A 27553-nucleotide genomic window follows, 5' to 3' on the forward strand; every position below is an offset into this window, starting at 1 on the left:
CTCCTTTTGAGCAAGATAAACAGCAATAATGCAGCATTGTGTTGGATGAATTGTGAGGACACTTATTCTCTTGTGGTGGGAGTGTCCTTGAGTGCATTGTTTTTGGACCAAGGTGTTTTGAGAGGTGGGTCTGATTAACAACCAAACCATTCCTTTCGACCCTAAACCTGCCCTTTTGTCACTTTTTAACTCTGATGCTTTGGACCTTTTCCAAAAATACCTTGATGGTATCATGATGGTGGCACAGCTCACCATTGCAAACTATTTGCAGCCTCTAGAAAGCGACCTTTATGAAATTCAATGGACAAAATTTTGGGACCTCATACTGATGGATAAATTGAACAATAGAACAAACTATAAGCATCCATAATTACAATATGAAATGACGGAAAGTACTTCTTCATATAAGTTCATAGTTAGACTATGGAACTCGCTCCCAGAAGATGCAGTGATGGCCACTAAGTTGGGTGGCTTTAAAAGGATTGGACAAATTTTTGGAGGATAAGATTGTCAGTTGGCTCCCTGCCATGCTGGCTACGCTCCGTCTCCACAGTTGGAAGCAGCTGTGTTTCTGAATATCAGGTTTTATACTTCTGCCTGCTTCCCCCTCTGGAACTTTTATTTTAAAAGCTGAGCTTTTTTTGTGGCTTTTTCTTTGACTGGAGGGGTTGCCTTGGCGATGGGAGAGGCGGTGTTTGTTTTTTGCCTGTGTACACACACTATGCATTTAAGGTACATCATGATTTCCCCATAGAAATCTGGGAACCGTGGTTTGTTAAAAGTGCTGAGAATTGTAGCTCAGTGAGGGGGAAAACTACAGCTCCCAGGATTCTTTGTGGGGGGATGTCGTGTGTGTTGGATGTGCTTTAGGGACAAAAACTTCCAAGTTCCAGCCCGTTGCTATATAAATCAATCCATTTTTGCGTGTCCTCAAAACGGATCACTATCCCTTAAAATCCACAAACCTTTCCACCTGGAGTGAATTAGACCCCCCCGATCAACTTACAGAAGGAAAGGGGAGGAGACTGGAGAAGCCACTGTTAGGCACCCGACCCCCTCCCCAATCCTGTCCCCTTTTCCTGGTTCATTTGGATGAGAAAAGTTCTCTTTGCAAGGGAGAGGAGGACTGACCGAGATCTAAGAAATGGGCGATTTTGCAAAGCTAGGCTGGGGCTGAGTGGCTGGCGACTGAGTAAGCGCGAGAAGAGAACCGCGTGTTTATAAAGTCAGAGGAGGATCCAGCAAGAACCGCAACATATTGGTTCACGTCCCCTCCCCACCCCAAAAAGTATATACAGTAGAGTCTTCTTTCGTTTCGCCCCGTTTTTCGTAAAAAGAGAGAGAGAGAGAGACGCTTTTTTTGCAAGCGTCGTGTTTCCTCTTGCAAAGCGCGCAGGGTGGGGGATAGGTGCGATTTTTGAAAAGAAAGAAAGAAAAAAGTGTTGCTTGAAATCTGGTTGCGCTTTTGCAAGCCTTGAATGAATCGGGTCGGGTTGCAGAGAGGATTGGGTCCCCCTCCTCGAGGAGGTAAGTGAGCAGAGGGAGTCGTGAAATTGGTCCAGATTTCGCGAGGGGAGCTTCTCGTGGGTTGCCTGGCGTTGCAAAACCACACAACCCAGTTTCCCAACTCAGGCCGAGTGAAAAACAAAACCGCTTTACTTGGCTGTGTAAAAACCTCTCTTTGCTGGAAAAAACCGGAGGAGCGGATCAGAGCCACTTGGAAGTTCGTTGAACTTCTGAAAATCCGTGCGGCTTGCCTGAAGTAGATAGCTGACTTTTTTCGCGTTGATTTTAATGGGAGCTTTGTCCAGCTCACTGAATATTTTAAAACTGCATTAACGGGGTGTGTGCTCACGTTAGGGCCTTAGAGCTCAGTGAAGTTGTTCCTCACCTTCATACCTTGCCGGTTCTTTCCCACCGCCCAACCTTCCACCAGTTGTTCACATCGGCACGGCTTCATTAGGGGCAGATTCATACCCTGTTTGACACATCTTAGGTGAGAGATGTGACTGGCCCAAGGCTCGCCCAATGATTTCCATGGCTGGGGGAGAATTGGAACCTGGGTCTTCCCAGTCCTAGTTTGACACTCTTAGCTGCTTAACCATCCTGGCTTAGTGATAACTGAAATTGTCCCACTGCCAATGATTTTTCTACTATTTTTCTTCCCTGCCGGTCAGAGAAGCAGAAGACTATCTCCACTAGTTACAGTTTTGCATTTTGATACTCTAGACAGCATCTTTTTAGCATAGGCAGCATTTTATAAAATAGCTTAGATTATCTAGGGTATTTCTACTTGGGGCCCTACCCCCGGCAATGCCTGCCCCTCTCTCATATGTGAAGCAGCAGCTATCAATTATTTCAGATGTCTTTGGGAAATGTATCTTTTTGCCCAGGCTTTCCCAAACCCACAAGACTGCACCATGTTTTATGCATTTGACTTCTCTGGGGGGGGGGGTTGTTTTTGTTCTGTATGCTGTTATAAGGGATGTGGGTGGCACTGTGGTCTAAACCACTGAGCCTCTTGGACTTGCTGATCGGAAGGTCAATGGTTCAAATCTGTGCGACAGGGTGAGCTCCTGTCACAACTTCTGCCAACCTAGCAGTTTGAAAGCACACCAGTGCAATAGATAAATAGGTACCCCTGTGGCGGGAAGGTAAATGGCGTTTCTGTGCTGTCAGGGGCTCAGGAGCAGAGGCACAGGGAAGAGAGGAGATGGAGAGCGAAGGGGAAGAATCCGAGGGGAGCGTAGGAGAAGAGGACAGTGGACCGAGGGATTCCATGAGCCTCTCCAGCGAATCGGAAGATTCACAGAAGGGGGCGCCAGTGGCTAGGGGTAGGGGGTTCCCAAGGGGAACGCCCCAGGAGCAAGGGGGCAGCAGGGACTCCCAGAGCAGTAGTTGGAAATCAGGACCAGCTTCCCCACCAGAGCAGAGTGGGGGGGAAGAGTCCCAAATATCGAGGCCAGTGCATTCCCCACCAGGGAGAGAAGATGAGGCAGGGCTGACCACGCCTCCATCAGAAAGTCGGACAACGGAGGGGAGGTCAGATCCGGCCAGTATCCCGGAAGAGGGAAGCAGTGACCGAAGTAGTGTAACGGTTAGGAGAAAGGTCACTGGGCTGGCGCGAGAGGCAAGTTCAAATGTACAGGAGCGCGGGACAGCAGAGAATGAGGATTGGGAACCGGGTCCTAAAGCCCGCAGGAGGCAGGGGGAGGAGCTAAGCGACTCAGCGTCGGAAGAGTCCAGAAAGGGCAATGCCCCAGCGGGCAGGAGGACCCAGAAGAGGAGAGAGCAGCGGAAAAGGTGGAGCAGGGCTAGGATCTTAAACTGGTGTCAGAGGGGAGGAGACTCAGACGGGACTTCGCCGATCTAGGGTTTAAGATGTAGGGCTGCGCGCTGCGGCTTTGAAATGGAAATTGAACTTCAATAAAGACTTTTGTACATTACGACAGCCTAGCGTTGGTCCTCTGTGAGCTGGGACCTAGAGGCAGCTCTGACACGTGCGCTCTGGTTTCTGTCAAGGTTTTCCGTTGTGCCAGAAGCGGTTTAGTCATGCTGGCCACATGACCTGGAAAGCTGTCTTTGGACAATCGCTGACTTGCTCGGCCTGAAGCGAGATGAGCACCACACCCCATAGTCGCCTTTGACTGGACTTAACCATCCAAGGGTCCTTCACCTTTTTTTGCCTATACAGTATGCTGTTATACTGATTTTAGGTTTTCTTTTTGCTTTAATGACATATTGTTTGTTTTTTGCACTGTACACTGCTTAGAGTTTTTGGAAATACTAAGTAGTATGTAAATGCTTTTAAATAAAGAATACGATTTTATAACCCTTACAACAACCTTGTAAGGTAGGTCAATATAATTATCCTAATTTTGGAGGGAGCGGTAGACTGAGAGATAGAGAAGAGCTTGCCTAAGGCAGGAGTAAAATCAAATTTGTTTATTTCCTTATTAGTAGCTCATGCAAGGCAGCTTTCTAGCCTTGTTATATAACATTACAGAATTCTAGGCTTACATGTGCAAAAACCTGGGCGTGCAGGAAAATCTGAAGTGTTTTTAATTCTGGTTTTATAGGTGCTAGGGGATATGTACCCTTTGTGATTACAATTTTCCAAAATATTCAGTGGGTTGTGTTACCCACAACGGACAAAGTGGGAAGAGTGATTTGAAGCACAGCACATAAACATGTTCCTTTCTTTCCCAAACGCTTTCTCTCTTAAAAAAAGAAAAGGCTTAATTGGATTAAGATCAGCTCTTAATAAAAAGGTCAACAGCTGTTGGAGCCAAACTGTCATGCCTCTTCAGTTGTTTGTGGTTCAGTGTGGCTGATGGAACACCCCTTTTCAATGTAAAACACACTGTCATAGTGAACTTTTGACCTGAAGGTTTCACAGGGCTCTCTTTTTATGTGGTGGAGATATTTTCCATATATGTTGCATTTTCCAACGTAGCACCTTTCATGACTGCTACATCAGATCATTTTTGTTTGTGGTGTTAGTCAATGATGCCTAACGTGAAGTAGCAGTGGTTGGGGTGTGTGTGTGGATTCGATTCAGTTTGGCATTTAAAAGCGAGCTTACAATATTTGCACTTTCTGACACAGGCAAAGCAAAAACAACTATCCTTCAAAATTTGCGCTCTCCCAAATTTTACAATGCAGTTCTCCAGCCACAAGTAATGTACAAAGTTCCACATACTAGGGAAATGTTCTCCAACCCTGGGTCTCCAGTTGTTGTCAAACATATTCTATTAGAGGTAATTGATTTGCAGAAGTGTGGATGTTAGAGAAAATGGCACAAAAATCTGCACATTACAGGAAATCCGTACTGAAATCCATAGCTGTCAACTTTTCCCTTTTCTTGTGAGGAATCCTATTCGGAATGAGGGAATTTCCCTTTAAAAAACGGGAAACGTTGACAGCTATGACTGAAATCATGATGAATTTTCATGAGAACCTTTAGAAAAATAATGATGCACAAACTGATGTGGAAATCTGGGGACTGAGAAAATGAGAAAAGTGAGAGAAACAGAAAGTGATTTAATTTTCCATGCCTACTTGACAAGTAGTGGGACGTGGGTGGCGCTGTGGGTTAAACCACAGAGCCTAGGACTTGAAGGTTGGCGGTTCGAATCCCCGCGACGGGGTGACCTCCCGTTGCTCAGTCCCTGCTCCTGCCAACCTAGCAGTTCGAAAGCACATCAAAGTGCAAGTAGATAAATAGGTACCACTCTGGCGGGAAGGTAAACGGCGTTTCCATGCGCTGCTCTGGTTCGCCAGAAGCGGCTTAGTCATGCTCACCACATGACCCGAAAGCTGTACGCCGGCTCCCTCGGCCAATAAAGCGAGATGAGTGCCGCAACCCCAGAGTTGGTCACGACTGGACCTAATGGTCAGGGGTCCCTTTACCTTTACCTTACTTGACAAGTAACGCCTAACTTGGCAGTAACATACAGCCTTTTTCTTTTGCAAAATTTAAAACTAAAGGGAAGCATTGTGTTCCTCGCCACCATCTTTGTGTTTCCCTCTTTCTCTCCCCTTTAGATTCAGCATGTTGACACCTTCAGCTGGTCACGACTGAGAGGCTCTGCTGTCAAACTGAGTCAAACTTCTTCTTGCCATTTTCTCCTCCATCCTGCTCAGCTCTCTTGGAAAGTGGACCACACCCTTCTCCTCCCTGGAGAGCTGGTAGCCTCTGCAGCCATGGGGCCTGGCCTATTACTGGCATCTCTGTTCTGTGTGTGCTTCTTGCTGAATGAGGTGGATTCTCTGAGCCTCACTGAGAACCCTAAGAAACGGAAGGCAGAGCACATGCTCCGCATTAATGAGGTCAATGCAGATAACCCAGGAATCGACACCTTGGAGTATGTGGAGTTGTATCACACAAGTGGCCAGCAGACCCCTCTAGATGGCTACTCCTTGGTCTTTTACAATGGCAAGGGCAATATGGCCTACAAAGTTCAGGATCTCGGGGGCTTTTCCACCAATAACGAAGGCTTCTTCATCTTGGGGTCCTCTACGGTCATTCCGAAGCCATCGGTGATCCTGCCTAACAACACAATCCAGAATGGGCCAGATGCTATTGCACTCTATTTTGGGGCAAAGAAGCTGCATGAAGGAATGACTGTCACCAACGAAGGGCTGGTGGATGCTTTGGTCCATAAGTCTAAAATGAGTGACAGAGCGGATGAGCTGGTCCGTGTTTTGACCCCAGGTGTGGAGCCTTTCCTGGAGGACCCTTTCTTCAGGACCACAGATGAGGCACTGGAAAGATGCCAAGGGACAGATTCTCATTGGTTCTTCCAAGTGGGTGCGCCTACCCCAGCCATGGATAACCACTGCATCCCTTTTTCTCAGCTGAATGAATCAGCTGTGTTGATCAACGAGGTTAACATCGTGTCGTCCCCTGGAGAGTTTGAGTTTGTCGAGCTACAAGGCCGTCCTTCAACTCAAGTAGATGGCTTGGTACTGGTGTTGATTGAGGGGAGCACCCAAGAGATTTACTTTGTGATGGAGGTGCATGGCAAGACATCCCCTGATGGGCTGCTTCTCCTTGGCCCAGGCCAGTTCAACTCCTCAGGTAGGGCTGGGCTGCTGCTCATGGCGTTGGCATCCTCTCACATACCAAGGGTGGAATGTGTAGCAAGATGTCTTATACCAAGTCAAGCTGTTGGGCCATCTAGTTTAGTATTGTCCAGACCAGGGTTTCCCAAACTTGGGTCTCCAGGTGTTTGTGGACTACAATTCCCATCATCCCATGACCACTGGTCTTGCTAGCTAGGGATGATGGGAGTTGTAGTCCGATGGAAAGCAAATGGAATGCAAGATAAATCTGAGCACCGTCTCTAGCAATATGGCATTGTGTGTCCATGTGGGTGTTTCCTTGGGCTGATTAACAGGTTGTTTTAATAGGAATAAACCCTCATTTTTCTTCTCTTGCTTTGACCTCCAGTTGACCTGCCATTCCCACAGAACTCTAGAAGACCCCTCCTCAGGGCAGGTGCCAATGCTGTTGCCCTGTACAGAGGGACCCCTGCCAGCTTTGCTGTGGGGGCTGCAGTGTCAGCAACAGACCTCCTGGATGCCTTGGTGTACTCTACAGCTGAAAGTGCTGATTTGAAGCTGCAAGATGTCTTGACTCCCGGGAAGCCCCTCTTCCATGCAAGAGAGAGGTGAGAAAAAGAAGGGCAGGGAATTTCTGTGGCCTTCCTTTCCAGTAAGGGAGCCCACCACACCGCCAGATTCCATGTTCTGCAGCTATTTTATTTATTGAATTTATATTATTTATTTCATAAATTTATACACCACTGGATTGTAAGAAAACCCCCTCAAAGACAAAACCATAAAATCAAGAAAAGTTCAGAAATTTATCATTATTTTATTTGTATGCCGCCTTTCCATAGCTGAAACTATGCTCAAGGCAGCTTACAACATGACAAGATTTACATAATTACAAACATAACAGAAGTCATAAACAATAAATAAAATGCATCAAAAAGTACATAACCAAATGGAAACAATTTCCACATAAATCATAAGATCTAAAACTAAAGATACAACAGTAATATCAATAACAGCAACAAGCTCTCTCAACCTCCAGTGAACAATACTCCAGGCCAAGAATCTGTTCAACAACCTCAGCTTTTGTAGTTGGAGTCAGTCCCAAAGGAGCCCAAGGGTGGCAAGGCAGCCCAGCTACAAACATGCAAGTGAGGGACATATTGCATAAAGTGATCTATTTACTTTGGGTTGTATCTAATGCTTGACCTCCTCAGAGTAGACCCATTGAAATCTGCAGATGAAACTAACTTAAGCTGCTTAAATTCAGTAGAACTAACTGTATAGGGCTTAGTTTGAGACAACTATCTAGTGGTTGCCAATTCTTTCCAGGCCCAATTTAAGGTGCTCACACTAGTGTTTAAAGCATTAAATGATTTAGGCCCCAGTCTATAGCGTAAGATTAGTCACTCAGCTTCTCACCCTGTTAATCTCCACCAGGTCCCAGCAAAATGATACATCTGTGAACCGCTGTGTCTGTTGCTCCATCGCCCGGGATCCCTCCGTTTATGCTCTCGGCAAGCCCACGCCTGGGCAATTCAATGACTGTCCCAAGAGACGCTTTGGGCAAACCATTTCCTTCTGCCTTCAAGTTGCAGGTGGGTGCTGCAGCCTCCAGATCAATCAAAGCAGTGCGGGTCAGTCACTTTGGGATCTTAGCGTAATGGCTGTATGGTAGGGGTTGGGAATTTCTAGCCTGAATCAGTTGGTGTCCTTATTTGGCCCACAAAACTCCCCCCCCCCCAAAAAAAACCCATGCCCTCCTGACTGTGTTGTCTTCCATATGAAAATCCAAATTCAATGTAGTAATTCCCAACAGATATCTTATTAATAGGCAAGTATGTATACATGTACAACATTGATCAGTTTTTTTGTTGTCTTCTGTATGAAGTCCCAAATTCATTGTAGTAATTTAGAACAGGTATTTCATTAATAAGCATGCACACATATATGTACAACATCAATCAATTGAACATAATCTTCAGTAACTCTAGAAGTTAGACAGCCTCCAGGTTGACAGCGTTGGTGTTGGTGTTTTAAAGCCGCAAGGATCTTGGTGCAGATGTTAGCATTGATTAAAAAGAAAAAGGTAAAGGGACCCCTGACCATCAGGTCTAGTCGTGGCCGACTCTGGGGTGCGGCACTCATCTTGCTTTATTGGCCGAGGGAACCAGCGTACAGCTTTCGGGTCATGTGGCCAGCATGACTAAGCCGCTTCTTGTGAACCAGAGCAGTGCACGGAAACACCGTTTACCTTCCCGCCGAAGCGGTACCTATTTATCTACTTGCACTTTGATGTGCTTTCGAACTGCTAGGTTGGCAGGAGCAGGGACCGAACAACAGGAGCTCACCCCATCGCGGGGATTCGAACCGCCGACCTTCTGATCAGCAAGCCCTAGGCTCTGTGCCAGAAAGGCAGAATGGTGCAGTGGTTAGAGTTTCAGACTGTGGACCAGGAAGATTCACATTCAAATCCCCACTCAGATGATGAACTCCCTCATCGACCTTGAGCTGGCCACCATCTCAGCCTAAGCTACACAAAAGGCCTCTCTTCAGGGTTGTTGTAAAGTAAAATGGGTGGTTGTAAGGGGCGGGGGAGAAGGGCTATGTATGCTTTGATCTAAACTGCTTCCATCTGTGGAACTGGCACGCACCCTCCCTCCAATATTTTTTATTGAATTTTATCCATATAACCCAAATAACCAAGTAGAACGTCATGAGACAAACTCATGAAAACTAAACCAAACCAAGGGTGGCATGGGATGGTACGTTCACAAGAAGAAATGAATAAAGCTGGTTGTCTGGATATTTGCAATAGGAAGTCGGGGAGCCCAAAAGTAGGAGGCAGGTGCCAGAGCCAATGAAAGAGCCAACCAATGCTAGTTCTGCAGCCATCTTTATTCTTGCTGAGTTCTGTAAGAGGCAACAGTGAGAGTAAGGAGCAGGAGGCTGACAGGCAGGTTGCAAGAACAAGGCAGGCAGGGGGAGGCAGACTGTGGGTGGTAGGGCAGTGTCTCATTTGCCTCCACTGGATACAACCCTTTAAACATACAGTACAGTGGTACTTTGGGTTACATACGCTTCAGGTTACAGACTCCGCTAACCCAGAAATAGTACCTCACTTCAGGTTACAGACTCCGCTAACCCAGAAATAGTACCTCAGACTAAGAACTTTGTTTCAGGATGAGAACAGAAATCGTGCGCCAGCAGCATGGCGGCAGCAGGAGGCCCCATTAGCTAAAGTGGTGCTTCAGGTTAAGAACAGTTTCAAGTTAAGAATGGACCTCCAGAACGAATTAAGTACTTAACCCAAGGTACCACTGTATATGTAGAAAAAGGAAAAGCTAATCATAGAGTCATAGAATTGTTGAGTTGGAAGGGACTCTCGAGGGTCATCTAGTCAAACTCCCTGCAATGCAAGAATCTCAACATGTGGTCTCCCATCCAGTTTGAAACAGTACTGGACCCTGCTTAGCTTTGCAACCGTGCTAGCAGTTTTTATCACTGCAACTTATACATATGTGCATCTGTCCCATGCTGCAACGTTGTCTTGTGTTTCCTAAGATTGTCAGGAAGAGTCCCTGGAGAAAAGCAAGATACAGATATTTTTGTCCCAAGCCCTGGATAAACGATGCAATTGTGGAGTATCTCCTGCTTATTTCAAAGGTAAAGTGATTGTAATATATAAGCCTATTTGAGCTTTATTATTATTATTATTATTATTATTATTATTATTAAACATTTTAAAGGTCGAACAGTGGAGGAGAGGAGTGGCAGGACAAAGGGTTAAACCAGGGCCATCTTTAGGGGGTGGTAAGTTTGGGCATCTGTCAGGGCCCCCAAACCAGGAGGCCTCTAACAATGCTACCATTTCCCCTTCTCGCAGTATATTCAGTTAGGGCCACATTCACACCATTCATTTAGAGCACTATGATACCACTTTAGAAGAGTTGTGGCTGCCCTGAAAGAATCGTGGGAACTGTGGCTTCTTAAGGGTGCTGAGAATTGCTAGGAGAACCCCTTTCCCCTCACAGAGCTACACTATTCAGAGTGGTTTTACAATAAATCCCTCTTCACAGGGAACTATCTTAAGTTCACTCTCCACATTTACTCATCATTTTGCAATTTATTTATTTTTTAGACGTGCTTTCAGAAATTCAGCAGCATTTTTGTGTGTGTTCTATGTACACATTTTGGGTGTATTTTTTAAAAAAATAAAATTTAACAAAGAAAGAAAAGAGAAGGAAATAGAAAGAAAAGGGTGAAAAACATTCATCAGCTCACATTAAGAATACAGAAGCCATCAATACACCCATCTTAAAATGACCGGCTACATGAGGAGACAAATTCATGATGGAAAAAGCTATCAATAGCTACTCACTACAGTGGTACCTTGGGTTACATATGCTTCAGGTTACATACGCTTCAGGTTACACACTCTGCTAACCCAGAAATAGTGCTTCAGCTTAAGAACTTTGCTTCAGGATAAGAACAGAAATTGGGCTCCGGTGGCGCGGCAGCAGCAGGAGGCCCCATTAGCTAAAGTGGTGCTTCAGGTTAAGAACAGTTTCAGGTTAAGAACGGACCTCCGGAATGAATTAAGTACTTAACCTGAGGTACCACTGTATTATGGCTATGCTCTGCCTCCACACTTGGAGGCAGCAATGCTTTTAAATGTTTGTTACTGGAAACCACAGGAGGAGAGAGTGATCTTGGGCTTGAATCCTGCTTGCTGGTTTCCCACAGGAATCTGGTTGGCTACTGTGAGAACAGGATGCTGGACTTGATGGGCCCTTGGCCTGAACCAGCAGGCCCTTCTTATGTTGTTAAGGGCTGTCTCATTCATACCTGCTTGTACCTTAAGATCTACTTCTGAAGCCCTCTTGAGGCACCAGCCTCCCAAAGTACTTAGGCTATTGAGCACACAGAACACAGCATTAGTGGTGGTGGCCCCACAGTTCTGGATCCCATTCTAATATTAGCCTAGCCCTTTTGGTGGTGGCTCCACCATTGTGGAATGCAATTCCATTAGGCAAGTCCTGAATGAAGATACACCGGTTTTAGAAAGTTCCGAGGACATTGTGGAAATCCAGGGCTGTAGCTTGAAGGTTATTTCCATTTTTGGTTTTCTTTTCTCCTCAGATCCTGCTGTAGCCTGTCAAGGCCCACAACTGGTTTTCACTGCTTTCCTGACAGCCAGGTCGACAGAGCAACTCAGCAGCCTGCTGAAGGCCTTCTCGCTTCTCATTGAGAGCAGGGAGGTGCTGCACTTTGGGAAATGGAATGGAACGGCGGTGAAGGCTTGCTTGAGAGATGCTAACATGACAGACAGGCCTCCAGGTACTCCAGGTAATGATGAAACACCAGGCACATGGGTGCTGTACGGCTGGGCAATGATGCATTAGGGAAAGCCAGGCTTTGCTAGGGTTCAGCTTTGAAAGGGGTAATTCCCCGCAAAGGAAAATATCTTTTTAAATCGTGTGAAGAGTGTATTTCCCTCCTTATTTTAGCTGCATTTATTTATCTACTATATATTTTAGGATTTTGGTATGCTGGTTGCTGAGGTTGAGGAGCAGCTTTTTGTCTGTGTTTGGATGCAGTTGGACGCCATTTTGAATCAAGATGGCGGACTGACTCTTTCAAAACTGCACTGGTTTTAATAACTGGTTTTTGGTTTCTTAGAATTCCTGAGCAATGCCAGCTGTAAGGCTGCTTGTTTATTTTATTTATTTGTTGCTTTTCACACAGGGAGGAATGCCCCAGAGTGACCTAACAGCATTAAAAATCATTTAAACCCTGTAGGAAACAAAAATAAAACACAATATCTAAACATGCTCACCTCCCCCCACCAAATGTATAAACGGAAAAACCCCACTAAAATATGAGCGCTAAAGCAGGTCAAAAACCCATACCTCACTACGCTCCCAATTAACCAAAGGCCTGGGTCAACAGAAATGATTCAGCCTGGTGTCTGAAACCAGACAATTATAGTGCCAGGCATATTTTCCTGTGGGGAACATTCTATAAACAGGGAGCCACTACCAAGGAGGCCATTTCTAGTGTTGCCATCCTCCTAACCTTTCTCAGAGAGAGCACTTGGAGAATGGCCTCTGATGGTGAAAACAGAGTCCCCTTCGAAAAAACAGGGCCAAACCCTAAGGATTGGAATCGCCAGGCATTTGTTGTGGTCCAGAAACCAGCAAAGGGGGGTGGGGCTGGCATGATCCTGCTACTTCTCTTAAAAAAACCAAACTTCTATATGTTCAGTGTGATGTGACTTTGCTCTTTAAAGTGTTCGTGCTGGAAAGGACAACCAAAGCAACTCCCTTGACTGAGCTGCTTATCAACGAAGTGAATTCAGACAACCCAGGAGGCCGAGAGGACACGGAATACATTGAGCTCTTCTATCCTGGGGAAGCACCATTTGCTCTCCAGGGCTACTGGCTTGTGCTTTACAATGGGAAGAACAATTTGGCTTACAAGGTGATAAACCTGTCGGGCTACAGGACCGATGAGCAAGGCTACTTCCTGGTGGGTAGCACTGGGGTGACCCCCAAGCCCCAGATTGTACTGCCTGACAATACCATCCAGAACGGACTGGACGCTGTGGCTCTCTACCGCAGCAATCCCAACGCCACCTACAAAATGAACATGCCCCTAACCAATGTGGGGCTGGTGGATGCCCTCGTCTACAAGGCCCGGGGCTCAGACAATGCCGACAAGCTGCTTGCTGTTCTTGCCCCAGGCCAGAAGGTCCTGCTTGAAGATGATTCTCACAGCAGCCAAGACGAGTCCCTCAGCCGATGTTACAGCCTGCGGCCGAGAGACCACAGCAGCTTTCAGGTAAGTGGCAGGATGCTGACTTTGGCCAGAAGGAGCCCTGAGGTGTAACGCTGGAAGTTGACATGTCCCATTGCTCTCTCTAGTTCAGTGTTGTTGGCAGCAGGGTGGACTCTGCACCAGCCTTTGCCAACCTGGTGCCCTCCAGATGTTTGGGGCTACCATTCTCATCGCCTGAGCCAAATCTCAAACATCTGGAAGGCCCAGGTTGTCAAAGGCTGCTCTTCACTGGTTGGCAGTGACTGGCAAGTGCTATCTCTTTTAGATAGGAATGTTTTCCAGCCTAACCTGGAAATGTTGGGGGTTAAACTTTGGGATCTTTTGCATGAGAAACCTTAGCTGTAGACTCCCTTCTTTCCTCCAGCAAGCTTAAGACAGCAAATATGCCTTAAGCCCCCCCCCCCCATTTTATCCTCCCTACAAGCCAAAGTTGTCCAGTGAGCTTCATTGTTGAGTGGGGATTTGAACCTGTGTTTCTCCAGTCATAGCCCATCACCCTAAACCCAGGGGTAGCCAATGTACTGCCCTCCAGATGTTGTTGGACTGCAACTCCCATCATTCCTGACCTCCAAGATACTTTATCCCTACAGTGTGGTTTCTCCACACACCACTTAAGAATTTATTATCATCTTGGTAGACCACTTAATGATTTTTCTGCCCATTGCAGTAATTGTAATATGCTGTTCTAGATCCAACATGATTTTTATTGTATTTTTATTGCTTCTTTTCTTTCTGATATTGTATGACAGATTGAATTCCCTGTAATTCAGAGAGTAATACAATATAAGAAATAAAAGAAGCAATTAAAATGCAATTAAAAAAAAATCAATATGAGTGTTTAATACCCATTTCTTCGGGGGACAGGAATCAGCACTGTGTCCAGTCTTCGTTGGATAAGGGCTTTGTTGTGTTAGTAGCATAATTAAATTCCAAAGGAGCAGGAAAGCCTTGGAGGAGTAAGGATTTTTTAATGGTTTGTAACCTAGCTATTAACGCATCCTGGGACTGTTGAATCTGCTCAAGGGAGGCTAAAAAGAGCAGCTCCTTTTCATTTAAGGTATCATTTTTGGGTTCATTGGAAGGTAGTAAAATTTTTTGGAGCTTAGCCTTCTGTTTGGAAATTTTGACTGCCTCCGGTTGGACTTGTTTGTAGTTTTCAGAAGCCATTTCCAATTCTGTGCGCAGACTAGTAGGCTTGCGTGTTCCTAAGAGAGATGGTGGAACGCTGGACTCTTCGAATAGGCGGGTCACCAACAGCCCAGCCCTCTGGAGCCTGTCCCTCTTGTCCAAGATTTGTTTAGTTACCGACCAGTCCTTAAAGGTCACCACAACTCTGTTTTGGGCCTTATCAAATGGAAGAAATTTCACGCTGACAATATTTTCTGCTGGGATAAGGCCTCTGATGACTAAGTCAATTTTCTCTGTTGTGAGTGTTTAATACGGATATGCCACAGGCCACCTAGCATAAGAACACAAGAAAAGAAATGTTGGATCAGGCCAATGGCCTATCTAGTCCAACATTCTGTCCTCACAGTGGCCAACCAGATGCCTGTGGGACACCAACAAACAAGATTCAAGCACAATAACACTCTTCCCTCGTCTGGTTTCCGGCAGCTGGTATTCAGAAACATTGCTGCCTCTAACTACCCACTGTGGCTAATAGCCATCAATAAGCCCTTTTTTCTATGAATGAATGACGCTCATAGACCACAGATTGGGAAGCCCTGCTCTACACCTCGACTTATTCTTTAATTATCATTTATTCAATGTATCAGTTGCTTTTCCTTTCCAAAAGCAACTTACAACCCAAGTCTGTTTTAAAACCAAATGCACAGAGGTTAGAAACGTTATTAGAATATGTAATATTTCAGGCCTAGCAAGTCTTTGTGGGTTTCTTCTGCAGGTGACAGAAATGACTCCTTCCCAGGAAAATGCTTGCCCACCTCCTGGCTCAAATTCCACAGAGGAAACTCCCCAGAACCACTCAGTCATAATCAATGAACTGGGCATGGCCAACCACACCATTCTGTACCGATTCATTGAGCTGAAAGGGAATCCTGGTGTCAGCTTGAAAGGGTACACCTTGATGTTCTTTTCTGGGCACAATGCCATACCATACAGCACTATTCACCTGCAAGGCACATTTGGAAGCAATGGTTTGTTCCTCATCATGCCAGAAGGACAGTCCAAGACTATCAAGCCTCACGGTATGACATTGACCCTAGGGATGGATGAATTTGTCAGTCCAAGCGTCTGTCACTTTCTCATTTTTTCCCCAACCTTAAATTCATTTCTCCACATTTCTGAAGCAATCTGCAAATTTTAATTCAGCCATGTTTTAGTGAAGATACCTCCTAATAAGCACGTTATTAATGCAATTTTAACTAATATACGTTTCCCCCCTAATCACTTTCCCATAATTCATTTTTGTATGTTTTCACTACTATAGTCATTTTTATGCACACTTTCCCCTAACTTGCTAAAAACTGTCCACACTTTACAAGAGTATATTGCAAAAATTGGAGAAGTGTAGGTTTCAGAAGACAGGTGTGTTTTGGTTTGCATATTGATTTGAGAAGTGCAAATTAGATGGCTTCTCAATAAAATGCAAACAAAAATTGAATTTCTACCCTATCCATAGTTGACACACAGGTAACCTTTTTCTGCTCAGCTTCCACAAATTGAAAAGCTTAATGGGCCCCTTTATCACATGCAGCCCAAAAGCTTGGCAGCTGATTTACCAGGTTTCAATCTCGGGCTGTAGAGGAGTGCATGTGAATTGCACAGGAAGTGTGGATTGCACAGAAAGCTCCATACCATTCACCCTGTTGGGTAATGTTATTAACGAACTCCCCTGCTGTGTGAGAGACATTGGGCCCATCTGCGCTATATATTTAAGGCAGCATTGTACCACTTTAGCAGCCATGGCTTCCTTCCAGAGAATCCTGGGAACTGTTAGTTTGTTGAGAGTGCTGAGAGTTGTTAAAAGGTAAAGGTAAAGGTACCCCTGCCCGTACGGGCCAGTCTTGACAGACTCTGGGGTTGGTGCGCCCATCTCACTCAAGAGGCCGGGGGCCAGCGCTGTCCGGAGACACTTCCGGGTCACGTGGCCAGCGTGATATCGCTGCTCTGGCGAGCCAGAGCCGCACACGGAAACGCCGTTTACCTTCCCGCTGGTAAGCGGTCCCTATTTATCTACTTGCACCCGGAGGTGCTTTCGAACTGCTAGGTTGGCAGGCGCTGGGACCAAGCAGCGGGAGCGCACCCCGCCGCAGGGATTCGAACCGCCGACCTTTCGATCGGCAAGTCCTAGGCGCTGAGGCTTTAACCCACAGCGCCACCTGCGTCCCTGTGCTGAGAGTTGTTAGGAGACCCCTATTTCCCTCACAGAGTTCCTTAAGAGGGGTAATTTATTGTTAAGCCACTCTGGGAGTTGCAGCTCTGAGAGAGGGGAATAGGGGGTCTCCTAGCCTTTCTCAGCACCCTTAACAAACTACAGTTCCCAAGATTCTTTGGAGGAAGTTGTGGCTGTGTAAAGTGCTACGATGGTGCTTTAAATGTAGAGGGCAGACAAGGCCTTCCTCACACTTAGGAATCTTGCTTATACAGTCAAACCTCGGTTATCGAACATATTCCATTCTGGAAGCCCATTCGACTTCCAAAATGTTCGACAACAGAGGCATGGCTTCAGATTGGTTGTAGGAACTTCCTGCACTCAAGCGGAAGCTCCGTCGGACGTTTGGCTTCCAAAAAACGTTTGGAAACTGGAACACTTACTTCCAGGTTTTCAGCGTTCAGGAGCTAAAACGTTCCAAAATAGAATAATAATAATAATAATAATAATAATAATAATAATAATAATTTATTATTTATACCCCACCCATCTGGCTGGGCCTCCCCAGCCACTCTGGGCGGCTTACATAAAAACCAAAAATACAGTAAAATATCACACGTTAAAAACTTCCCTGAACAGGGCTGCCTTAAGATGTCTTCTGAATGTCAGGTAGTTGTTTATCACTTTGACATCTGCTGGAAGGGCGCTCCACAGGGCGGGCGCCACTACCGAGAAGGCCCTCTGCCTGGTTCCCTGTAGCTTTGCTTCTCGCAATGAGGGAACCGCCAGAAGGCCCTCGGCGCTGGACCTCAGCATCCGGGCAGAATGATGGGGGTGGAGACGCTCCTTCAGGTATACTGGACCGAGGCCGTTTAGGGCTTTAAAGGTCAGCACCAACACTTTGAATTGTGCTCGGAAACATACTGGGAGCCAATGTAGGTCTTTCAAGACCGGTGTTATATGGTCTCGGCGGCCGCTCCCAGTCACCAGTCTAGCTGCCGCATTCTGGATTAGTTGTAGTTTCCGAGTCACCTTCAAAGGTAGCCCCACGTAGAGTGCATTGCAGTAGTCCAAGCGGGAGATAACCAGAGCATGCACCACTCTGGCGAGGCAGTCCGCAGGCAGATAGGGTCTCAGCCTACGTACCAGATGGAGCTGGTAAACAGCTGCCCTGGACACAGATTTGACCTGTGCTTCCATGGACAGCTGTGAGTCCAAAATGACTCCCAGGCTGCGCACCTGGTCCTTCAGGGGCACAGTTACCCCATGCTTTCAGGAACTGAGATTTGACTGTCTTGAGTCAGATCGTTGGTCCCTCTAGCTCAGCATTGTCAACACTAACTGGCAACAGCTCTCCAGGGTTTTGGACAAGAGTCTTTTCCCAGTCCTGCCAGGAGATGCCAGGGATAGAACACTTCACTATGGCCCTTTCTCATCTCTCATGCGCGTGTGGATGTGGTGGCATACTTTGCAAGCTAGAGATGCGTGTTGGCCAATGGGTAGAGGCCATTTTGAACATCTGGAGAGCCACAGGTTCTCCACCTAACTCTTCAGTTGTCAAGAAGCAGGAAGGAGAAGACTCACACATTCCTTGGTTTTGACAGTGTTTATACCATCTGTGTTTCCAGAGCAATATGTGATGCCCTCTGTTTGGAGCAATCCCTCCTTGCAACAAGTGACTCATTCTGTGGCACTCTCCAGGCATGCTCTTAATGGCACTATGGAGGAGCACCTCAAAGATGTTGCAGTTTATACATGGGAGACGGGTGCAAGCCAAGCTCATCCTCGTCTTTCTGAACCGATCCACTTTGTATCTAGGGAAGGAGGCAGGTGAGGTAGCTCTTGGTTTATTGCATTTCTATCCCAATATTGGGAGTGCTCTTTCAAAAAAACAAAAACAAAAAAATTAAAATGTGTCCTCTCTTCCTTTTGGCTATGGGGAAGGGCTGTGAACAGGGGCAAAAGGCTCTACCGAGTCATTATTCAGAACTTGCTTTCTGACATTATTCTACAGTGGTACCTCGGGTTACAAACACCTCAGGTTACAAACACTTTGGGTTACAGACTCCGCTAACCCGGAAGTAGTACCTCGGGTTAAGAACTTTACCTCAGGATGAGAACAGAAATCGCACGGTGGCAACAGTGGGAGGCCCCATTAGCTAAAGTGGTACCTCAGGTTAAGAACGGTTTCAGGTTAAGAATGGACCTCCGGAACGAATTAAGTACGTAACCAGAGGTACCACTGTATATCAAAATGTAATTGGCTGCATCCTGTTGTGACTCCATCGTGCTATCTATGGGACCTCCAATTGGTTAGCATGTGAAGTTAGCTTTACCTCTTAATAAAGAGCCAAAAGGAGGCGCTGATCATAGAAAGGAATTATGGACCTGGAGAGAGACAGACTTAAAGAATGACAAGAGGAGAGAGTATGGCTATGTTCACACACATAATGCTACACCATGGTTTACCACTGCATGCAGCAGCAGGAAGGATCCCACACAAATCCTCAGGCTTGCAGGCAGTCCTACCCTCCCCTTGCATAGCCAGAGTTCATTTCCTTTCCCACAATTCCTGAATGTTTGTTCCAACCCTTGACCTCTGGCTAGCATGTAACAAGAAGTCACTTTTCATGGAAAAGGAAGCTAGGGTCACTTCCAGGTGACTTATTTATGTGTCCAGTTCTGGGCACCGCAGTTAAAGAAGGATATTGACAAGAAGGGTACAGAGGAAGATAACCAAGATGATAAAGTGTATGGAAAACAAGGGAGTTCGATATGCTTAGCCTGGAGAAGAGAAGACTGAGAGGTGGTATGGTAGCCATCTTCAGTATGGGAAGGGCTGTCACACAGGAGATGGGCCAAGCCTGTTTCTTGCTGCTCCAGAAAGTAGGATGCAAACCAATGGATTCAAATAACAAGCAGAGGTTGTATGGCCATATGTCAGGGATTATGTAGCTTTGATTCCTGCACTGCAGGGGTTGGAGTAGCTGCCCCTCGAGGTCCCTTCCAAATCTATAGATCTATGATTTTACGAAGTAGAAGGGGGAAGGTTGTTGATTATGTTGTTTTTCTTTAACATATGCAATAAATTGATGCCAAGTTGAAATAAATGTATATGTTTTTGAAATCCCATGGGGAACTCTCGTTGATTTTCTGTTTCTTTTGCAGACCGCTGTCCTTGAGCCGCTGTCCCTCCTGCGACAAAATCTATGCAGTCTCTGACCCCACTCCTGCCTCGGAGAATCACTGCCCACAGGAATCTCTCTTCCTGAATCTTGAAATCTGCCTGCTGACCCCCAGTAAGAGAAGCTTATCTTCTTTTTCTTGTGAGAGTGGAAAGGTGATTTAGGATGCTGCTGACCTCCAAACAAAAGAACACGCAGTGTATTCTGGAAAGCCAATGTGGCCACAGTGTCACACTAGGGCATGGATAGGCCAACTAAGGCCTGGGGGCCGGATCCGGCCCAATCGCCTTCTAAATCTGGCCCTCGGACAGTCCGGGAATCAGCTTGTTTTTACATGAGTAGAATGTGTCCTTTTATTTAAAATGCATCTCTGGGTTATTTGTGGAGCATAGGAATTTGTTCATTCCCCCCCCCCAAAAAAAAATATAGTCCGGTCCCCCACAAGGTCTGAGGGACAGTGGACCGGCCCCTTGCTGAAAAAGTTTGCTGACCCCTGCACTAGGGCATGGGGGACCAGGGTTCAAATCCCCACTCAACCATGAAGCTTACTGGGTGACCTTGGGCCAGTTGTTACCTCTCAGCCTAACCCACCTCGCAGGGTGGTTGTGACGATGAATAAAAAACTGTGAAGAAACCCTGTAAAGAAAACATAAAGGGGGAGGGAAATGTTAAGACTGCTGTCCTATGTCTGTTATGTTCATAACACACCCTTTGCATTTGTTTAATTTTAAATTTGTACCTTAGAAATGTTTAATAAAGAAATATTTGTTTTAAAGATTGTTTTTTTAAAGAAAAGTAAAGAAAAGAGCATGGACTCTCTCTGCTGTGTGTTTTGCATGAACCACGTTGTTGCAAAGGGGATTGGCTCAATATCTCTTAATTCCTCCTCCTCCTCCTGGCAGATTGTTCCATGTGGCCTCAGAACCCACAGATGTTGGCAAGTCTCCAGCAAGCATTAGTGAGATCCATGGAGGAGAGCTGTTTCTGTGGCATCTGCCAATGCTATCTACACGGTCTGTGTCAAAATGTCATCAAACTTTCATAGGAACTTAAGATTTGTTAGCTGCCTAGTGCAGACAGCTGTTGCTGCAGCTCACGAAGTTTATATGAGTCAGGTGTGGGGAACCCTTAGCCCTCCAGATGAACTTCAACTCCCATCATCCCTGGTCCTGCTTGTTGGGGCTTGTGGGAGTTATAGTTCAGCAACCTCTGGAGGGCCAACGGTTCCCCTTCCCTTGTATAAATAATTTTCACATATCTCCTTTGAGAGGTGTTTTTGTTTTCCTCCCTGCTTTCTTTTAGAGGAGGCTTAATAGACTATTGTATTTAAATCTACCCTTGGTTAAAGAAAACTGGATGGATTTTAAATTGATACTGCTACTTTAAATTGGTTTTTATTTATTTATTTATTTATTTAAAAGAATTGTGATACATTTGATTTTGTGGTTTGGTTTGCTGGCCTGAAGCGTTTTATGCTGCTCTTTTCAGCTTCGGTATTTTAGGGTTGCCTAACAATGCTTTGCACCCTTAGCAAACTACAATTCCCAGAATGCTTGGGGGGGGGGAAGCAGTTCAAGTGCTTTAAATGTATGGTGCAGATGCAGCTCCAATTGTACAAATGGCACTTTAAACAGACCAAACAAAGCAGACAGCCCATCGGAATTGTGAGGAAACTGCAGACAAAATCAGCATTTACAATGGAGGCAGGTATACGAGTCACCTGGAGCCAGTGTAAAGTAGTGTTGGATTAGGGCCTGGGAGACCAAATCCCCTCAGCCATGAAGCTTGCTTAATTACCTTCAGTCAGTGACTGTCTGGCAGCCTAGCCTACCTCACAGGGTTGTTGTGAAGATAAAATTGAGAGAAAGAGAGCGCTGTGTATGCTACCTTGAGCTCTTTGGGGGAGTGGAAGTGAGATAGAAATGTAACAACAACAACTCGCATCCAATAAAGCGTGCAACTTACTGAAATAGGAAATATTGAGAGCTAGTGTGGTGTAATACTTGACTAGGACATGGGAGACCAGGGTTCGAATCCCCACTCAGCCATGACACTCACCAGGTGATTTTGAGCCAGCCCAATAGCTCTCAGTTTAACCTATCCCACAAGATCGTTGTGAGGGTAAAAATGGTGGAGATAAAAATAGAACTCCTTAGAAGAAAGGTGTAAAAACAAATAAAATAAAAATCTGAAGAGTGAAGGTAACAGGAGTGAAGCAGGGGCAAAGGATCTTGGTGTTTATGTACACAGTGGTACCTCGGGTTAAGAACTTAATACGTTCCAGAGGTCCATTTTTAACCTGAAACTGTTCTTAACCTGAAGCACCACTTTAGCTAATGCGGCCTCCTGCTGCCACCGTGCCACCAGAGCACGATTTCTGTTCTCATCCTGAAGCAAAGTTCTTAACCCGAGGTACTATTTCTGGGTTAGCGGAGTCTGTAACCTGAAGCAAATGTAACCTGAAGCGTATGTAACCCAAGGTACCACTGTATCTGTAGACACTCCTCTTTCACACAACCTTGTCTTTCTGTTACAGCCCTATCCTAGGTTTGGTTTGATACTATATAACCCCGCCCCCCTCTCTCTTTGGTACTTCTGAACTGAACCAGACCCCCGCTCCTCTTTTTTGTCTTTTCATATAGGGGTTACGTTCACCTGCCTTAATTCCACCCTGAAAGTCTCTGGCCAGGTGTGGGCCAGGTCACCTGAGCAGCGTCAGCGCCTCGTTCAGTGGCATTCTCACTTTTCCTCAAGTCCCCACCCCTTTGCCGTGGACGGGAAGCCCCTCAAAGCGAACGCTGCATGTGCATCTCGGGGAAAAACAGTGCAGAGGTCTCAGGGTGAGCGGATGGGGAAACGGCCCAAATAGCTGCGAGGAAGTGGCAACACGAGAGGCGCCCAAATTATTTTGTTTGACTTTAAAATTAAATTTTACTGACAGAACATTAAAACAAGCTAACTATTACAAAACAATCAAAACATTCCAAATATCATGTTGGGAGGTGGAGGTGGCTGGGTGGGAAGATACATAGATGAACAGTTTATCCTCATTGCATACTTTGGAAAGATTAGCATCTATTCTGCGTAGATTCTCTGCTACCTGCATGCACCAAATGACAATGAGGATGTAAATTCACCTGTAGGTCGTGTTGCTTAGTGATCATTGTGGTGTAGCAGGAAAATATATTAAATATATACATTTATATGTACTTTACCTTTATGTATGTAAAGGTAAGGATTAAGTTGGGTTTTAATCATTTTATTGTTTACAAACCTTTAATAAGTAACCTTTAATAAATACATTTTTTAGTGGATGCAGTAATGTCTGCAGTGTTCGGCAGTGGTGCTCTATTGAGATGCCTGAAATTGAACATGTCTCTAGAAAGCTTTCTCCAAAGCTGTAGGGAGCTCACCAAGACAGACTGATAATAATGATTCCCCCTCCTTTTCTTTTTTTCTTAGCTTCATTTCAAGCCTGGGAGATTGCTCTCATTGTTGTGGGGTCCATCTTTCTTGTACTGCTGTTAGCTGGAACAGCTATCTATTGCATCAAAAGGTAAGGAGCAACGGCAGTTCTGCTCTCTGGTTTGTGTGCCAGCTTTTCCCTGAGCCCCCTGCATATTTTGGAGGGTCTAACAAACCAGATTGAAACTCCACTGCAGTTCTTACTCTGCCATACACAGCCCCCCTACCCATCTGCTCTCCTAGTGCTTGGGAGATGTGTGGCAAAGGCACAGTTCTTAATCTGTCACCCAACTAGAGACCACCTAGAAGGGGGAATTATGGACTGTAAAAGTGGGTAATTGGCACTCATTCTTCCTGGCACCGGAAAGCCATGAAATTGAGGCAGGCTCAATTAAAAAATTAATTTAAAATTGCTTTCCAATATGTTTTCATTCTTATCATTTTATACCATATTTTAATGTTGCATTTCCAGTTTTGATTTTCATTTTTTGCTTAGTGAGCCTTCCAAAAAGTGGAGTTGCTGTATAAAAGCAGTAAAAAAAATTAGCAAAGATAAATTTACATTAGACCTACTATGTTAATGTCTAATGATCTGAACAAGCCTCTTCTCCCCTTCCTTTGTGGCACACCTGAACGCAATGCAGAAGTTTCCAATTGGCCATTGTTTCCTGATTTTTCAGGAAACAATGGTTCCTAGCTTCAGAGCAAGCCAGGAGTTTAAACCATGGTTAGAAGTTAATCTAAGATCCTGGCTTGTTCTGAAGGTGGTAACCATAGTTTCTTGGTTCGGAGAAAACATAAGGTCTCTTGAATGCAAGGGCACAAAGCTCATTCCTGTCTTGCTTTATTAAGCTGAGATATGACCATCCAGAGGCAGCCATTGCCTAGCTGTCTGTGAAAGAAAAGGAGGGAGAAAAAGAAGAATCAGCTAAGAAGGAACAAGAAGAGTTCCTCAAATCTTCAGTGCAATAAATTGTAATTTATTAAGCCTAACATGTTTTGCTTAAAAACGTGAAACAAAGCACTCTGTGTTCTCCATGTACTCTGTTACAAACTAATTCCTCAGGAGTACAGAATGTGTTTGTTTTACAGTTCCCCTAACAAACATGTTAGGCTCAGTTAGTTATAATGTCACACTCCTTTATGGTAGGGTTCTCTTTATGTAAATTTACAAGGGAAGTTTGTGTGCATTATGCAGAATCCATCCTAATGGTCCTCCCCTCACCCCATTTTACTTCATGCAACTTTCCGCTTCCTCACTTGGAAATTCAAGCATGTTGCAGTAGCTGCTTAAAATGTTTTAACTAAACTAAAAAAACCCAAAGGGGCTTTTCAACAAGCTTCCCCAGAACTCAAGTTCCCGTTTCCTCCACCCCTTTGTGTGTCTGTTCTTGCTGTGTTTCTTTATTTTGTCTGTCTACAGCAGGGTTTTTCAGACTCTAGCATGGCAAATCTCCTTCTCAGCCTGTTTCAGGAAATGAAATGCTTTAAAGCTTTCTGGGTATAAGGGACTAACTCTACGTTACTTTAAATCCAATGCTTGAAGCGATATCAGGTGTTCGTTTGTCTTCAAAGAAATTGAAGCTCTGGGGTGTATCCAACTAAGTCCTCCTCAGAGTCGGCCCATTGAAATTAATGATAATAAGTGGACTATGTCTTAATGACTAAATGACTCAGGCCCCAAATATCTGAAAGACCACATCCTTCTCTACAGACCCTTTCAGGTGCTGAGGAAGCAGTGCAGGAGAGGGCCTTCTCTGTGGTGGCCCCCTAAGCTGTGGAACTCCCTTCCCACAGAGGTGTGTCTGGCACCTTCATTGTGCAGCTTCTGGTGAATGCTGACAAGGCATCTCTTTACCCCCTGCTTTTGACACTGGAGGTGTATAGTTTTACAAGCCATTTTCTTTTTTATGTTTGGAACTTGTTTTAGACTGTTTTTAATATTGTGTTTTAATGTTGTAACCCGCCCTGGGACCTTAGGATGAAGGGTGTGTGTGTAATAATAAATATTTTGAATGGGTCTACTCTGAGTAGGACTAACAATGGGTACAACTCTCTGTGTTGTTCCAAATAGGGACCACAAAGCTGTAGGAGGGAAGGTTTAATGCTTTCCTCCTCTGCTATCAACTGGGGGGGGGGGGCGATGCAAGTGTGGGGGAAAATAGATGCTTTGGGGTGGATTCAAATCACATACTGGCAAATGCAGGTTGTGCAATTAAAGTGGATTTGATGCTCTTGTGCAATGAATTGACTTCCCCAATTCTCCACCACAACGCTCTCATTCTCTTGCTCAGCCTTGGTCCTTGTCTCAAGTTCAGCATCAGCAGGCACCACCCTTAAGCAGCTGCTAAGCTGCCCTTCCTGACATATCCCCCCACCCTGCTGCTTTTGGTGCATGCAACAGACATCGTGATTTTTGTGCCCAAATGGGGAATGCAGAGGTTGCCAATGTGGTGTTCTCCAGATGTAGCTGGACTCCAGCTCCCATCAGCCCCAACTGGCATGGCCAAAGGCCAGGGGTGATGATGGGAGTTGTGGTCCCACAACATATAGGTGGCTGCCTGATGCTCATCAGACAAACATGGGAAGCTGCCTTCTATCGACTCCATCTAACTCAGTATTGTCTCTGCAGTGATGGCAGCAGCTCTCCAGGGTTTCAAGCAGTGCTCTCTCCTAGTCTTACCTGGAGATGCCTGGGACCTTCTGCATGCAAGGCAGATGCTCTGTCATTGAGCTAACATCAGTGGCATCCTTCTTTAGCAGCAAGCCCGCCCATCTGCCGCCACTTCCAGCCATAAACAAACAGGAGGGAAAAAGGGCTGCCTGCTGATATTTGGATCTGTGCAGACATAGGGGTGTTTATTAGGCCCCCTTCATACATGGAGTTGGTCTTGTTCTACAATTCAGGAACAAGACCCTGAGTTGCAGGGGGGTTGGATTAGATTACTCTTTGAGTCCCTTCTAACTCTACAGTTTTCTGATTCTAAGAATAAATACCGTGCTCTACCCGTTTGGAATCTACAGTGTGTTCAGACTCTGTAAGCAAAAACCAGGGAAGTATTTTTCTAAATGCATAGCCTTGTTACAAAATGTTCTGGTTTGCAATAATGAAAGCACTGTACGCGGAGCAATGCAATTAACGGTTGCTTTGCGTTGCTTCCCCGTCCAATTAAACAAATAAAAGTCATGCCACTTTCCTTTAACTTATTTCCTCTGGTGTCTGTGTGTATTTCCCCCCCACCCCAGACGGCCTCAGAATTACACCACCATTGAGCTGAACGACCGCTGTGAGTTTATGGCAGACTTCTGACTCTCCTGGGAACAGCCTTCACCAGGAAAAGGCTATTTCTGTAACTGATGAGAAGCAGCAAAAACCTCTGAAAAGCAGCTGTGCTGGTTGTCCAGCAATTGCACACACGGACCAAGAATGTAACATTGGACGTTTGAAAAGCCCTGGGTTTATTTATTGTTGTTATTTGTTTACTTCCCATCCTTACTTGGAGATGCATGAAACTAGTGTTTCCAGGACATTTTCTGCTTTGTCTCCCCACTGCTCTTGTGTATCTGGTGTGGAGGGGGCTGTTTTGCAGACTTTCATAGTGCACAGCCTTGATTTTGCTTTGTTTTGTGTATGCAGGGTTATAATTCTCTTCCAGCGGTGGCTGGTCCCCATTGGGACTGGTAGGGCAGAAGGTAGGGAGGGCCAGCAGTAGGTGGCGCTAGAACCAATGGCACCTTCTGTTTAAAAGGACCAAAGATCAGGTGCTGTGAAAGGCATCTGCCAAGAACCTGGAGGGCTGCTGCCAGTCAAGAGTAGAAAGTACTGGGCTAGATGGGCAGAGAGTTTGATTTCGTATGTGGCAAGGGCTGTGGGTCAGTGGCAGAGCACATCTTAGCATGCAGAACATCCCAGTTTCAATCCCTGGCATCTCGAGTTAGGGCTGGGCGAGACCCCTGCCTGAAATCCTGGAGAGTCACTGCCTGCCAGTGTAGACAGTAGGGAGCTAGATGGCCTAATGATCTGTCTTGATAGAGGCAAAAAAATCCTTAGGGAAGGGTTGCAACATTTCATTCTCCCCTAGAAGCAAACCAAAGAAGAATTGGGACACTTGGCACCAAATGCATCTCTCCTTCCTTTTCTTTACCTCCATAATTCCCTGCTCTGTAT

The 27553-nt window shown here is 45.6% G+C and overlaps 1 protein-coding gene across 2 annotated transcripts; it reads left to right on the forward strand.

Annotated features, from left to right (window-relative positions):
- The first annotated feature begins 1049 nt into the window (after positions 1–1049).
- Positions 1050–26834, forward strand: LOC307202417 (uncharacterized protein). Of its 2 annotated transcripts, none has more exons than XM_079952350.1 (14): positions 1050–1527; positions 5548–6583; positions 6956–7175; positions 8002–8159; positions 10126–10227; positions 11704–11910; positions 12854–13404; positions 15305–15608; positions 18364–18565; positions 19904–20034; positions 20823–20933; positions 22563–22760; positions 23383–23476; positions 26632–26834. In XM_079952350.1, exons 2-14 carry the CDS (start codon positions 5707–5709, stop codon positions 26693–26695), a joined length of 3219 nt encoding a protein of 1072 aa, XP_079808476.1. In that variant the 5' UTR covers positions 1050–1527; positions 5548–5706; the 3' UTR covers positions 26696–26834. The 2 variants fall into 2 exon arrangements, with proteins under 2 accessions (XP_079808476.1, XP_079808477.1); XM_079952351.1 differs by having other exon boundaries at positions 1051–1527; positions 11704–11901.
- Positions 26835–27553: the final 719 nt, after the last annotated feature.

This window comes from Podarcis cretensis, assembly GCF_951804945.1.
Source record: "Podarcis cretensis genome assembly, chromosome: 14".
NCBI classification, from domain to species: Eukaryota; Metazoa; Chordata; class Lepidosauria; order Squamata; family Lacertidae; genus Podarcis; species Podarcis cretensis.